At 40.6% G+C, this 14,417-nt stretch overlaps 1 protein-coding gene across 2 annotated transcripts; it reads right to left on the bottom strand.

Moving 5' to 3' along the window:
* Window positions 1-50: 50 nt before the first annotated feature.
* On the bottom strand, window positions 51-13,096 carry cldn19 (claudin 19). Of its 2 annotated transcripts, none has more exons than XM_084927456.1 (5): window positions 12,310-13,096; window positions 6,000-6,164; window positions 4,902-4,986; window positions 3,562-3,708; window positions 51-1,462 (listed from the first exon to the last, which is right to left on the bottom strand). In XM_084927456.1, exons 1-5 carry the CDS (start codon window positions 12,530-12,532, stop codon window positions 1,426-1,428), a joined length of 657 nt encoding a protein of 218 aa, XP_084783582.1. In that variant the 5' UTR covers window positions 12,533-13,096; the 3' UTR covers window positions 51-1,425. The 2 variants fall into 2 exon arrangements, with proteins under 2 accessions (XP_084783582.1, XP_084783581.1); XM_084927455.1 differs by having other exon boundaries at window positions 51-971; window positions 12,310-13,095.
* Window positions 13,097-14,417: the final 1,321 nt, after the last annotated feature.

Below are 14,417 nucleotides of genomic sequence, written 5' to 3'. Positions count from 1 at the left end.
GGGTGAAAAGTAGGGAAACAACTGATAAAGTACTGAGTCATAGCCAAATCCATTTTTCCATCTCTGTTTACTTCATTCTAAAGGAAACAGACGGGTATACAGGTAAATGAGATGATACACGACATGAAGGAGGTAAATATTAGAGAAAAAGAAAGGCATGGTAAATAAATGCAGGCATTTTACTCTCAGCAAACTGGCATTCCTTAGTACAGGAGACAGCACACAATACAGTACGTCCTTAAGAGTCAATAATACGACGACTCTTCCATTCACACAAAATCATATTGGCACCTGACGATACACAATGGATGCACTTGGTATATCCTCAGTCCAGACTACTTGGAAACAGGCACAGAGTTTACAGTGGCATAAGGCAACACGTGGCAGATCTATCATGTATTTGTCCTTTTTGTTCATAAGTGGTACTGTAGAGTAGCTTCACATTCGTTTTTGGAACTCCAACAATAGAAACAAAGGGAAACACAAGTCCTTGCAGAGTAGCTGTGGACACACATCCCTCAGATGGGATGGAAAACAGAGAATTCACATACATGTGTGCAAACATGTGTTATAAGGCACTGTAGTAAAACATTATATGTAGTAAAAAAAAAAAAAGGAGTAAAGTTGGTGGTATATACACCTGGGTTTTTTAACATGTTATAGAAAACATACCCTGAATGACTGTCTCTCCCAAAGTCAACAACACAGATGAGGATGTCAAACCCCCCTAAGTACATCTAATTCATAAAACATTTCCCCAAACAATTTCATTAATCTCAACAAAGATTAATATATGTTGTTGCAATATGCTTGAGTGTTTGCTGTTCATAAATTCATTCTTGTCTGTTTTGAATTTCTCAGTGAAAGGGTTTTGTCTGTTGACAGAATTTAAACCATGGTAGGGCCAGAAGACTCTCCCAAACTACAAGTACTGCTCCCTTTTCTCTGGTGGGGTACTTTTAACATTTGGTCTGCAATTCAAAAGGGAAAAAAGACACGTTTCAGTCACAGCGACAAGAAAAAAACCTCACATTTACAAAAACACCCAGAGGTCATAGGCTATAAGTGAAACTACGAATCAGCACAACAGTATGTTTCAGTGTATTGTTAACTTTGCACCAATATTTGGACAGAAGGGGGAACAGGAGGTGTAGCAGAGGGTTGATATCTTATTTCTTAAAGAAAACGTCTGACCACATGAGTCCATATTTACAGAGACGGCTCAGAGACGGAGAGGGGGTCGGAAGAAGACAGTACACCTTGGTTCCCATTAAAAGTGATAAGGTGCAGATGTATTATTGAGAAAAAGGAAATCATCTACAAGAGGTCCAAATTGGGAGGTAAAGAGGTAACAGGAAATGAAGGGGGGATGGGGAGACAGTGGTGGGACAGTCGGAAAGTCCTCGATAAAAAGGCGGGGGCTGATCAGTCAGGGAAACTAGTTTCACTCAACAACTCTGCCCTGAATTAGAGGAGAGAAGAAGACAGTCAGGATAAGACACATCAAGAACTCTCAGATTCCCACCATGTTAGAGAGCCAGAGGGATGACTGAGATGTTAGCCGACAGGTTTCAGAATCAGTGTTACATGGAAGCTGGCTAGCACTGTTCGGGTTAAAATAAAACATTTACCCTACAGAATGACTAATAAAGGTGGGCAGAAGTATATAGAGTCAATGAACAGCTATACTGTTGTCTGGGGTGATGTGGAACTGCCTTAAACCTGCGTTCTTTGCCACAAGAGACATACTCGAAGCTGCAAAAAAATAAAAGTCTTCCCTCCATAGAGGTGTCTGGGAAAAGGGCTTTCAGACTTGACCTCTGTAAACACTTGTCTGTTGGCTTTATAGGCCTAGTTGCTCATTTCCAGTCATATAGAAATGGGGAGATGTCACAGTCGCTACGACAGCAGAGCAGAGATGCTTGACATCCCATTGACATCTCATTTTATTTAGTACAAGTACAAAGAATTTCCTATAGACCTTCACCGTCCACCTGCCAAGTTTGAGAATAATAGAGCTCCCTACAAATAAGTCTCTTCTAAGAAGAGAAGCCATGTAACTTGGAAATGGGGCAACTGGGACCTATTCTAAGAAAAGTTAATGGCTTTTTTATGTGGAACAGTGATGGACCAACTCTTTTAGAAACATAAATGGGGGCAAAGTGATGTGGGAGCATGAAGGGAGAACTCAAGAGCCAATTTAGCAGCAGCTGAGTTTTAAAGGGTCTAATGTGGCGATAGTTGCAAGTATCTATTGTGCCTCACCTTCAATGAGTAGTCAGTGGGTTGAAGACCACCTGTTTTTTCTATTTTTTCTACAGTGGAGTTAAATATAACACTTCATCATGCTAAATTATATAAAGATAATATAAAGATAATAGTATGCTGACATCTTTTAGCTTCTCAGTAAGATTATTCATGTGTGTGAAATAGCTTAGATCTTAGGCACTGGTTTAGTTATACAACAGCTTATGAGATGAGGGAGTGTATGAATCTGGAATGATGGTGTTAGTAAATGGAGCGTGATGATATGTGTCGATGACAGTCTCCTCTTTCTCCGCGTGTTAAGTATAATGGAAGAGCGATAATCAGCAGCAGTCATACTCATTACACATCTAAACAGACACCTTTAACTAACAATTCACCCTCCACTGCTGCAGTTCAGATTGTGTCTGCATGTGCGATCTTCATCAAGTCCTTGTGGTGTAAAAAAGGACTGTGTAGTTTTATCATATGTGAGAAATTTTCTCAGCTGTTAATAAGATGGTTGTCCAGGGGCTTCGTCACTTAGGAGGACACCAGACACGCCTGCTTCTTTACTGTCATTCATTATGTTTGTTTGAATAACACTCGGCAGCTTAAATAAATAAATTAAGAACGTAGAAATTCTTTGTTTTATTTTGAATTCTATATAAAGATAGAAAAGGTTTGGTGGTTTAGAGCTCTAAACTCTGGGAGTTACAAATTTAAATCCTTTTTTTCTCATTTGCACACAGGGTCAGGCCTTGTCCCCTTACACACTTAACTGCAACAGTAGACTGTGAACATACGTGGCAATTTGGAGGTAAAACACCAATGCAGCTCCAACCAGGAAGCACAGGACATGCTAGTAAAAGTTCAGCAAGTTTTGCAGGACTTCCTCAGATAAGAAATGCCCTTTAATTTGCTGTGTAATTTGCTCCAAACGATGTTTTTCTGTACCGTGCTTAAAGTTGTGTTCATCGTATCGCTGTAATTACCTCTTAAAGTACATTAAATCATGACAAGCAGGAGATGTCAACTCACAATACAAGCTTAACACTTTCTACGTATAAGTTTGTACTTCTTTAGGTTCATAGTCACATACATCCTACTGGTAGATAATATGCTCATGTATGTACAACTTCATGTGTCGTGTATTGCTGTGTAAGATAAGAAGTGTCTTTGAGCTAAATGATTGCATGTGTGTATGCATGATAGTCTTTTTGTTAGATTTACAAGGGGAAAAAAGAAGGTGGTGCCAAGCGTGTCCTCTGCTCTCTGTTTGGGTGACTGCTGGAAGGGGTTGGGGTTTACACGTACTCCCTTGCTGTGGAAGGCTGTGATTGGCGGTAATATTGCTGTCCTCGCATATCTTCTTTGGAGCAGGAGCAGCACAGCAAAGAGCCACCCAGAACAGTCAGACTGGCTGCTGCCCATCCGACAAACAAGGCTGAGCCAAACTCATACCTGCACAGGAAATAAGGTATAAACAAGGCATAAGGTGTAAATGCTGACATAAAAAGACATACACAAAAATAAAGGATAAATGGATATTGAAGTGTGGGCGATATAAAATGTATTGTTTTAATTATTAGATATTCAAGACTAACCATTAGCATACACATTAGTCATAAGAGGAGCTTTACAGCTGTAATACTTGATAAAAGTAACAACTACTAGTATTAAATGATTTGTTTTGTTGTTTTTTCTTTTTTTCATAACTGGGAACTATTAGCATCGCACATTGATCATATTTTTTTCTAAGCCAAAAGTAAGCCAAATATTTGGAAATGATGTTGCTAAATTAATCAATGGTTTTTCCCTTACCAACCAAATGTTTGCAGCTAACTAGCTATTATTGTTTGCGATAATTTGTGATTTGTATCACCAACTGGTCATATTTTTCAGCCATTATTAGCAACTATTGGCGACAGATGTTGCCTATTTTAGTAATAACTACAGTTTACAGCTAAACTCATTTATCTTTTTAACAGCAACCAGTAACATTGGCTATTTTAGACGTGTATGTCATACAGATATTAGCAGCTGAAAACAGTCGTGTCTGCAACTAGTCCTAATTATTTTTATTTGCCACATCTAGGTGGTTTTTGTAAACAGAACACATTAAGTTTAACAGTAATTTGACTGCAGAATCTTTGTCACTGGCTGTAGTTCCAGTTTATCACATCATGTTAATTGTCCCTCAAACCTTTGAGATGAAGTCTGCTTACTTATGCCTGTTTCTTCTATGTACAACAAAACCTCTTGACTAGTCTAAAATATGACATTTTCAAATATACAAACAAACAAAAAAATAAGAAGACTGAGCACAAAAACAACAGAGTGATAACTGAAAACAGTGTTAGACCAGTGAAAACAGTATCACTGTCAGGTATCTTTTATTCAGGCTATTTAGTGTTTCCCACCTCTGCATTTTTTCTTTTCAACAACATTTTAAAGAAATATTAAACTATTGCAAACATTGCAATCTCATTATATGATATTGTGATATTTATTCGAGATCTGATACTTCCAGGTTTTGAGGACACTGACAGTATTGTAGCAGTCGCAACTTGATTATGGTGCTTTTTGCTCTTTAATGAAGAGATTAAACCCTCAGCTCAAACAGAAAGGAGTGTATCACAATATGATTCACATACCTGGCATTGGGTGGTGTGTTTGGGTTAAAGAACTGATAGGACACCTGAGTGGCATACCAGGACACAGACACCAGTGTGCATAAACCTGTGGAGGGAGAAACAGGTGAGGACCATGCTACCTGCAGAACGTTTCTGATGACACTACAGGAACTGGAGTAGAGGGAGCGGGCAAGGTGCTTTGCAGAGTGGTCTGGCAGAAATCACCTCTTTCTGAATGTCAGTGAGACAAAGGAATTTTTTTCTTCTAGGGGAAAAAACTACAACTAAGCCCAGGAGGTGTCTCATGGGTGAGGAGGTTGAAACAACGGATAGCTACAGGTTCTTAGGTGTTCACCTGAAGGAAAGACTGGAATGAAGGATCAACAGCGATGCTGTGTACAAGAATGGGGTGGAATGTGTGGAAGCTCAGATCCTTCAGTGTAAACAGCAAGATGTTCTTCTCCCAGTCTGTGGAAGCAGATGTGATTTACTTGCTGTTGTCTGCTGAAGGCAGCATCAGTGCAAGAGATGGTTGCAGAAACGAATTCACAAGTCTGGAATCATCGTTGTCCAAAATGTGGACATGTTGAGTCAATGAGGGATAAGAGGTGAGTGAACACAGTGTTTTTCCATCATTCTTTGGAAATGATGTATGTATATATGTATATATATATACACATAAGAGTGTGTGTGTGTGTGTGTGTGTGTGTATGTGTCCGTGTGTGTGTGTGTGTGTGTGTGTGTGTGCGTACGTGTGTGTGTGTGGAGAGAGATGCACATACACAGCTTACATACACAGAAATTTCTGTCATTTTTTTTCTAATGTTTTATTTTATTTTATCTATCAGTTTACTACACTAATTAATTCTGTTGCTACAACAACACCAATGGCTTGGCTTAGTAAATACTTGTTTAGTTTAATTTCTTTCCTTGGGATTGTGGTCTGAGGTCAAGAGCTAATGCCTCGAAAATGACCACTTCCTGTTTACAGCAGGGACTCTAATTACCCAGAAGACCCCTACTGCAAGAAAAATGCCAGACCACTCTTGCTAAATGCATTGAATGCCAGAAATACAGCGTCTTTTTATGCTGGTAAATGAAGCAAAACAACAGTTGCACCTGCAAGCAGAAAGAGTGCTCCTCCAGTCATAGCGATGCGGGACTTGGTGGCTGGGTTGTTATCTCCCACCTTGGTACACTTCATGCCCACCACGCTGACAATGATCCCAATAAAGCCCAGCAGTACTGACACCACCATAAGGGCCCGGCATGTCTGGATGTGGACTAGAGAAAAAAGAGGGGAGGAAAGAGATAAAACATGAAGTAGAGGATGTAGAAGTGGTGAGGAGATGAGAAAACAGAAAAGAAAAGAGTCTTTCAGCCCATCATTTGGAAAGACACAAATATTTCTAAACATGAAAGTGAAAACTGAGGGGAATGAAGCTATACATGCCATGCAGGGTTGATGGGAGACCACATGCATTTGTGACAGCAGATCATTAGGGAGAGTCCACCACTGTCCTACTTTTCCAAGCAGGGTAGTTCCAGAGGTGACTTTACTGGCCAAACTCTGGAACCGTAAATGATCCTTCAAATCTTCTCCACATCATTCCACTGTGGTTTTGCCGTCTCTAAAATCGAATCCTCTACCCACACAGGCCTCAGCACACACATAACTTAGTGGGAGGAACATATTTACACATATTTACTCACATATGTGTAAGAGCACAATATGAGCACAGACACATTGACTGTAGGTGGAACAGACTCAGATGAAAGTCTCTCTCTGGCTCACACTGACTGTAGGAGGCCCCACTTTACATGTTTCAAACAGTGGGATTAGTGTGGCTTTGTCACAAAGAAAGATTGTTTTCGCGGGGCCGTCACCACAGCGATGTGAGTGTACTGCCTCAACAACAGCCACTCAAAGACACGTTAAAGGCAAAGCAATGCTGAGCGCCTAATAATACTGTCAAAATACTGATGGAGCGTGCCTTATTTACAGCAAGCGAGGGGATTGTTGAAATCCCAGCGGCGGTAGAAAACATGGAAATTCCAGCATCTCGATTGTGATATCTGACAAAGCTGACAAATATGGTAATTAAAGTAAACAGGGGGATTTTTCATAGAGGTTTCACAGCCAAGATCACAGGCATCACTTTCAAAAAACGGCAGCCGGTGTTGTGTTTGCATGTCCCAGGAAACACGCTGAACAGAAAACAATTCAATAGAGTCAGCAAACTCATTTTTTTAGTGTTGCCCCTCTGTTAGCTTTTACAGCTCCAGGACACATTAAAAAAAAATCCCATTATGCACTCATTATATTCCAGGACCTTTGGAATATATCATTTTATTTATCTCCTGAAAACATTGTGGATGTTACTAGGTAAAAAAGAAGAAGAAGAAGAAGAAGAAGAAGAAGAAGAAGAAGAAGGACTGTTGGTTATTACTAAATGATAAATTGGTAGTTTTTTTTATTGTGAACCAACAATATAATGATAATTTATAATAGTAGGTCAGTGGTACATGTGAGGACATTGTCTGGTGGTAGCTGTAAAGTGTCTGCTGATGATATTGGTTTGTAAATGGTTACTAAGTATTTAGTTTCCTTTTATTCTTAGACAGTCTTGACATGCTTTGGTTCACCATACAGCCAAAGTCAGGGGTGTTGGTCTCACTATTCCCACCCCAGGAATGAGAACAGGTCAGAAATTAAACCTTTATCATAAAATTGTTGATTATGGTATAGCATAAAAAATGTAAATGCAAGGATTTAATTGTTATATAATTGTCATAATCTCTAGCACATTAAGGCAACTGTTGCTGTGATTTGTCGCTCTATAAATAAAACTGAAGTGAATCTTGTCAGCTGCAGTACGATACACAATACAATACAATATACCATATGTTAAAATTAATTAAAAAATTTTATTATACAAATTATAATGTTACAAATAAACATAATGTAGAACTTTAATAATGACTTGTAAATATTATCAGTTATCATTTCAGTATTTCTTAACATTAACATTAACATTAACTTTGACATTTTAAATGTGCCCTTATTACACTGTGGTTAACATTGTAAGTTCTTACTGAATAGTTTGGTGTGTAGTAAGGATTTCAAGAACTGTGTCAGAAAAAGTGTTTGTTGACTTGTTCTACTGTTAACAAATGCTCAGGTAGAGATGTTCCTTGCTCTGTGACTCAAGTAGCAAAAAAACTAATTCCTCCTACGAGCAACTTTTGCCCCTCAGCAGCCAACACTATCTTTCAGGGCATTGATCATTGGGACTAAAAAAAGTGCATGTTTAAAATTGCCAGTCAAATCTGATTAAATAAATGTCTTTTCCCAAAACAAGGTATTAATTTTTTTTCTTTGCTGCAGTGCTTCTATGATTTTTACCAATATCCTTGCTGTTGCAGAATCCTCTCAAAGATTTCGTATCACGATTCTCTGAGTTCTGTACCCCATTCGCTGAATGAACTGTAAGTTCAAAAGGAGCAGTCGAGTATCAGCCTGAGATGGAAGCTAAAGTCACCGTTTGTCATTGTGACAGAAATACACACACCATCATTCATGGTGCAGCAGTGAAGCAGCATTTCAAAAGCTGATCTGAAGGGACTTGAAGGGGGAACAATCTTTGAAGTCTGATTTATGGCTCCATCGCTCCTTTTGATGGAGTATCTGAATGGTCTTCCAGAGAGAGGGATTTGAAAATTTTTTGCTGTTGTTTTTCATTCACTGTAGACATTCCTGGTGTGCGGGGGTTTAGGCTAATGACTCCACTGACCGGTTTTCCTTGGTGAGACTAGAAGAAGGGATTGAAAGTGAGAAAGAGAGTTGGTTGAAGGCTGGCTCACCCACCCACTAGGTTCTCTTTTTCCACTGCTAAGATTGGCAGTACCAGCCACAACCTTTCAGTGAGTGTGTGTGTGTGTGTGTGTGTGTGTGTGTGTGTGTGTGTGTGTGTGTGTGTGTGTGTGTGTGTGTGTGTGTGTGTGTGTGTGTGTGGGCTCTGTAAGGTCCCATTGTGAGGTCACTTGAGTCTATTTTGTACAGACTGGCTCTCTGCCTGCTCGGTGCCTTACACTTACAGTTTAGTCCTCCAATGCAATTTCAACTCAAAGAATAAACTTCTGTTTCTCTTGACCCTTTAGTCATTTCTTTTCAGTGTATACCAGTTAAAGGACCCATATTAACTTGTCAAAGCCAAAAATAAATTGCACAAGAATTGCACATTTGTTGTAGGTAAATATCAATATTAGTGTCTGTGTGAGTCCACACACACTGCAAGACCTCATTGGCTGTTTTGGATGCATACTAAATATTTGAAATATTTGTCCTATAAAACCATTTTTTACCATGTCTGACTCTCAGCTTGTTTTTTTCTTCTAAACAGTGTGAACCTGTGTAAACCATGATATTGTTTTTACTCAGCATAGATTACTGTAGCTTAAGACAACTGCTAATTACATCTGCATGACTTATCTGATACCGCCCTTACATGTGCATACAAGTTAAGCATAAGGTGTGAAGGGCAGAAGCAAGACCCCAGCTCAGATCAGAGGAGGCATCAATGACAACCCTTGTGAGTAAGTCAGATAAAGTATCAAAAGAAGAGCTAACATGGAGGTGGGTTGCAAAGTAGCTTGCTTTGCAGAATTTTAATTCCGTTCCATTCAGCAGTATTTATATAGCACCAGATCCCAATAACAGATGTCTTAAGTTGCTTAATATTGTAAGGTAAAAACCCTACAATAATACAGAGAAACCCCAACTATCAGACAGCCACCTATGAGCAATCACTTTGACGACAGTGGGAAGGAAAATAGTTTAAAAGGAGGAAACCTCTGGCAGAACCAGGCTCAGGGAGGTGCGGGGCCATCTGCCACGACCAGTTGGGGGTGTGTTAGGTTGAAGCAGCTCTCATAGGATTTTCCAAATGGATGTGTAGAATAGTATCAGCTGAGCCATCAGCTGATGTGGGCTGATGTAGTAATCAGCTGATTTGCCAGAATCGCTACTGAGCTGAGCTGACTTTGTGGCTTACCAGAACTTACACAAACAGAAAGTGGAAAGGAAAGTAGCTCCCACCTGGATGTCAAACTAGTGTCCTGACTGACAGTTTTATTATGGACATTTTAGCCTTTTTACAACACATGTATTTGTGTTTTTAAAGACATAGGTCAAGAATCGTGGAGGGGGCAAAGCATGGGGACAAAGACTGACAGATGGGTATAAATGTCAAATAGTTTGGAGGGACACGTTGTTGGCTTTGATCTTAAAAGAAATACAAGAATCTAATACAAGAACATTTCTACCTAACTGGCCATTGATAAAGTAGGTTTGGCTGACCAAATGTGCATACATTTCAAGATGTATTTTATAATAGAAACTATTTTACTATGAATGTCTTCAGAAACTCATTCTCAAGTTCGATTTATAAAGCAGACTTAACCTTTTACATGAATGTCTGGCATCCACAGGAAACAACTATGCCTTTTATGTCAAATGCGCAAGAGGTTGCTATTTAGTGCGACATACAGATTGGCAGAGGCAGGTTGATATGTCTTCAATGTCACACTCAGATTTTACTGGATGCAAAGAGCTGTCCTTTCAGCACCACCATCCTCCTTCACCTCATCTGGCAAATAACAGCCATCTGTTATTTTGACCACCGTCTTCTTCTTGAGCAAAATGCTCAGTAAACCTGCAGCACTTTCCACCACATTTGCTTGGCCACATCAGCACAGTCTAGTGAACAATTATACCCGCCGTCACATGCTGCTCCTGCTGCTCCTGCTGCGAACATACCCAGGCGAGAGGAGCTCCTTCAGACCTATTTGTGCCTGATCAAACCAATACCCGAGATTCCGACCTGATCCGGGACATGCGATTAAATCAGTTCTGTTTCGTAATGTGTCTGGGCAAAATCTAAACAAAGCAGGGATTGTTCAAGAACGTTTTATTCTGTAATCATTGGGTATGTTATCCTAGTCCTAACCCTGACCCCTGTTTTCTAGATGAATTTCTGGTAATTTGTTAACATCTATAGAGTTGTATAAATGTATCACCTGTTTATAAGATTTAAATGGAAAAGCTTGGAACATAAAATCAGTCATGCCAAATGACTGTATAGTCTTTATTTGAAAGGTAACATCTTCTAGTTTCGGAATAATTGTCCATCTAGCAAAATCCAACAATAACTCGAGGAGACTCGATGGATGTTAAGAGGTTAACGGACAAGTGGAACAATGTGCTCGTGTGGGGACGGTAGAGCACATTCTGGGAATATCTCTGGACTTTAGCTCAACAACTACCCTTTTCTTCTCCTAACAGCCTCTATTCATGCCCAAAGACAATACACTGTTCTTATTGCTGCAAGGAACCAAAGGAGATGGGAGATCAGCTCGGACGCCCCATCACAACGATCGCCATCAGAAAGTGTGTTGATAGGAGGACTCACAGAACCGCCAAAATGTTTGCAAAGTGCCTCATTTGTTGTTCCAAGGAAAGCGTGCCACAGCAGTAACCACAGAGAAAAACAAATGAATTGTATTGTGAAAGTGCCTTCTGACCAAGCCTCCCCCCCCCTTAACACCCGCTAGTCTTTCATTAGAATCTCTAATAGGATAATTTAAGCAGACAGTAGATGGATGGATTCATATAATCTGTGTGCCTTTAATTATGACTCACTAGGTCCAGCTCACAGATTGGAGATGACAGGAGACTCGTATTCTGAGCTAATTTACGTCCGAACCCCACATTCCTCACCCCCTCCTACTCATCACACTCTACGCATGGTGTTTTGGAGTTCTAATAAAGAAACTAAGCTGTAATAAAGATGTGAACAGCAGCATTTGAAGTAAGATTTATAGCTTGCATGTTTATTGCATCCCAGTTAGCATTTAGCACTCAGGGAGTTGTTTTTCTTCTGTTTTTGCTGCTGATTAATGGCAAAAGTCGGCACACATGAATGGGCCATACTATAATAGCTGTTGTCACGTGTAGTGTACCACAAAAGATGTTTCTTGGGAAAATTTTGTATAACAAAGCAGAACAAAAGGTTGACAAATGTTACGGTAATTAAAAATATAAAATAAAAGAAGGAAAGTAGTTTGAAAGAAAGGAAGGAGTGTGATTGGAAAGTGAAAAAAGTTTATCAGCACATTAGCAGTTTAATTGAATTTTACTCGTGCCCTTTTGTCATCTGAGTAATTATACATTGAATATAACTTCACAGTAACTTCACATCCAACAGAATCAATCCTTTACAATGAACATGCACTCCAAACAGAAGTGATACCTAACATCGATCATAATGGATTTCGTTAAAGACAGGGACATCATTGTGAGTAGGAAAAGTGCACTGCTACAAGTTAGAGATCCTTGGGTTTTAGGAGCAAATTCAAATGTGGTACTCACTGTCCAGCGAGAGCATGGAGTCAAAGATCTTGCACTGCACCTGTCCCGTACTCTGTGAGGCACAGCTCATCCACAGCCCCTCGTACAGACCCACAGCCGTGATGATGGCATCGCCGGCGTACGATGACTGCTTCCACTGGGGCAAGGCAGTTGTGGAGATGATGCCAATCCAGCCACCCAACGCCAGAAAGTAACCCAACAACTGTAGACCTGAGTTAGCCATCCTTCTCTAACACTGTCTCTCTGTTTTCTGTCTTGTCTTGTTCTTTCTCTCCCTGCTTGACTCGCAACAGCTTCTAACTCCTCCTAATGCGTCGCCCTTTCTTTGAGCAGTCTCTGTGGGCACACTTGCTACTTGTCTTGCTTTTCTTGCCACTATCTGGTCCCTCTGAGCATCTCCTTGTGCTCCTCTGCTCCAATTCGCATTTGTAGAACTCTCCTCTGTCTCCTTGTCTCTAATGCTCTCTTTTTCCTCTCCACGTCCTTGCCTGGTTTTTCTGCCCCTCAGTGAAGACAACGAGTTGATCTCTTCAGATCAGGAATCTCTCGTCTGATTTCTTGATCCCTGTGAGGTTCAGTCAAAGTGAAGAAAGAACTGGTCAGCAGTTCAGTTCATCAAGCATTGCCGCTGGGCTGCCTCACACTCTGCATGACTTCCTCCAGTCTCTCTCTCTCTGTCTTTCTCTCGGTTGCTTGCTAACTTTCGCTCCACTACAGTCTTTCTCACTACTCCAGGCTCATGTGGCACAATGAGGGGTAGAAGGAAAAAATGGGAAAAAAGAAAAAAGAAACATGTGGACACAACAAGCTGGACATGGAGGGATGAATAAATGGGTTGGTTTCTGATTGGACTGTGTTGTAGCAACGCCTACTGGGAGGGAGGAGGAAAGGGTTGATAGAGGAGAGTAAGAGCCGTTTCAAACAGAGAGGGAAAGGAAAAGCAAAAAGATCTGGCTTTGGAGGGAAAACACCATAGGTGGAGACAGAATTAGGCAATTCTTATAAGACTGTGCTAATCCAACCGGGGAATTCCAAAGAATCAGTGCATGGTACATGTGCTGATTCTTTAAAAGTCTACCCCCTCTGTTGGAGGTGTGGGGAAGGTTGTGATGAAGCGCAACAAATGTACATAAATCAGCTCCAAACAATGCCGAGCCTGTAAAGAGCATGTCACATCCAGACAGGCTCTCTGCAAATTATGGGCCGCCAAGGCAAGCCTCCCCTTATCACCATGGCAACCCCAACAAATGAAGAGAGAGAAAGAGAGCGCGAGAGAGTTCAGCCAACTGTACATCCTTACCAGCTGTAAATGGAAGACACACTCCGGCCCTTTGTGTGTGTGTGGAGGGTGCAGGAACCCGTTTTTCCCATAGCTGCATGCCCTATCAGCTGTCCTTCAACTCGCCTCATTAAATTACCTTTAGTTCACTCCAGACTAACTCAATAATTCTATTCTGCCAATTAGAGTGTCGACACACTGAGAGACATGGCCAGTTTCTCACATCTATAAGAGACATGTCTCACCCCCACCCTGCTCTCACACTCACACACACACATGCACTGTCTACATAGTAAACATGTTCTGGTCAGTATCCTCAAAGTTGTTTTGGGGTGGACACCAAAGAACAAAGAGTAGATTGCAAGATGTTCTACTTTAATGAAAATTGCCTTTTCTTCACATGCTCTCCAGCTTGTCTTTTTGTCTGTCACATCTACCTCTCCTACCAAGTCAGCCTTGAACTTGAGCAACAACAACATCAAAAACATGTGAACATGCATGTGACCTAACTAAAACCACTGACCTTTTCTGAACACCTGCACAGACCCTTACACAGAGAGCTACAACCTTCCCCACTTCTTATCATCGCTATTTGTGTAGATCTGGCTGTGCGTACATGACTGTGACTGTTGTGTGTTTTAATGAGAGGTTTCACATATGAGGGTGAGTTCTGGCTTCTTGAGATGAAAGAGAGGCAAAACAAGTGCTCAGGGTCATGTGTAGTGGGGTGGTAAAGAGGGGGCTTTAGTGAGGCTTTGAAGACCCTTCTGATTTTGAGTCATAACAACAGACTGTTGCTGGTGAGGTTACAGAAGTACAAATAAAACTG

Source organism: Perissodus microlepis, chromosome 5, assembly GCF_051167445.1.
Source record: "Perissodus microlepis isolate ML-2025 ecotype Zambia chromosome 5, ASM5116744v1, whole genome shotgun sequence".
Classification (NCBI taxonomy): Eukaryota; Metazoa; Chordata; class Actinopteri; order Cichliformes; family Cichlidae; genus Perissodus; species Perissodus microlepis.
Note: the sequence above shows the minus strand (reverse complement) of the source record. Positions and strands in the feature narration are given on the sequence as shown.

Coding starts and splice junctions, on each gene's coding strand:
- cldn19 (XM_084927455.1), bottom strand. CDS start 12,532: ATGGCTAACTCAGGTCTACAGTTGTTGGGTTACTTTCTGGCGTTGGGT. Junction 4,987..5,999: donor AGCACTCTTTCTGCTTGCAG/GTGCAACTGTTG, acceptor CTCCCTCCACAG/GTTTATGCACACTGGTGTCT. Junction 972..3,561: donor CAGCCTTCCACAGCAAGGGA/GTACGTGTAAAC, acceptor TTTGAATTGCAG/ACCAAATGTTAAAAGTACCC.